This window comes from Numida meleagris, chromosome 13, assembly GCF_002078875.1.
Source record: "Numida meleagris isolate 19003 breed g44 Domestic line chromosome 13, NumMel1.0, whole genome shotgun sequence".
NCBI classification, from domain to species: Eukaryota; Metazoa; Chordata; class Aves; order Galliformes; family Numididae; genus Numida; species Numida meleagris.
In genome coordinates, this window is record NC_034421.1 from 9,159,641 (window position 1) to 9,160,188 (window position 548).

The 548-nt window shown below is 75.5% G+C and overlaps 1 protein-coding gene across 2 annotated transcripts in view; it reads right to left on the reverse strand.

Annotated features, from left to right (window-relative positions):
* RAC1 (ras-related C3 botulinum toxin substrate 1 (rho family, small GTP binding protein Rac1)) overlaps nt 1-284 on the reverse strand; it is a 13,947-nt gene extending 13,663 nt beyond the window's left edge. Inside the window, exon 1 of one of the 2 annotated variants that reach the window (XM_021411234.1) lies at nt 86-284. In XM_021411234.1, the coding sequence (XP_021266909.1) occupies nt 86-120 (35 nt within the window). In that variant the 5' untranslated portion in view covers nt 121-284. The remainder of the gene's footprint in view (nt 1-85) is intronic. The other variant, XM_021411235.1, reaches the window with a different exon arrangement.

Genomic DNA, 548 nt, shown 5'->3' on the forward strand with positions numbered 1-548 from the left:
CCGCCCCCGGGCCTCCACCCGCCCTCGGGATCCGCGGGGGCTCGGGCTCGGGCCCGACCGAGGGGGTCCGCGCCGCCGCACTCACCCGTCGCCCACCACCACACACTTGATGGCCTGCATCGCGGCTGCCGAGCGGGGCGGGAGCGCCGCGCGAGAAAGCAGCCGGCGGCGGGCTCCGCACCGTGTCGCGGCCGCCTCCGCCCTGTGCCTGCGAGCGGAGACGAGGCAGCGGCCACCACCCAAGGCGGGGAGAGAGAACTGCGGGAAACAGGAAGCGGCCGCTCCGCTCACATCCGGCCGGGCTCCGCTCGGCCCGCCCCGCCTCCGGGCCCGCTCGGGGCGCCCCGCCCTGCCGGGAGCCGCCGCGGCGCCGCTCGGCTTTCTGCGTCCGTCGGAGCGGGCGCGGCCGCCGTGGCTGTGCCGCTGAGCCGGGCCGCGGGTCGGCTCCTCCACCGCCTGCAGCTCTGCGCCAGGGGCGGCCCCGGGATGATCCCTTTTTTTTTTTTTTGTTGCTGTTGTTGAATTGCACGGAGCCGTACAGAAATGCG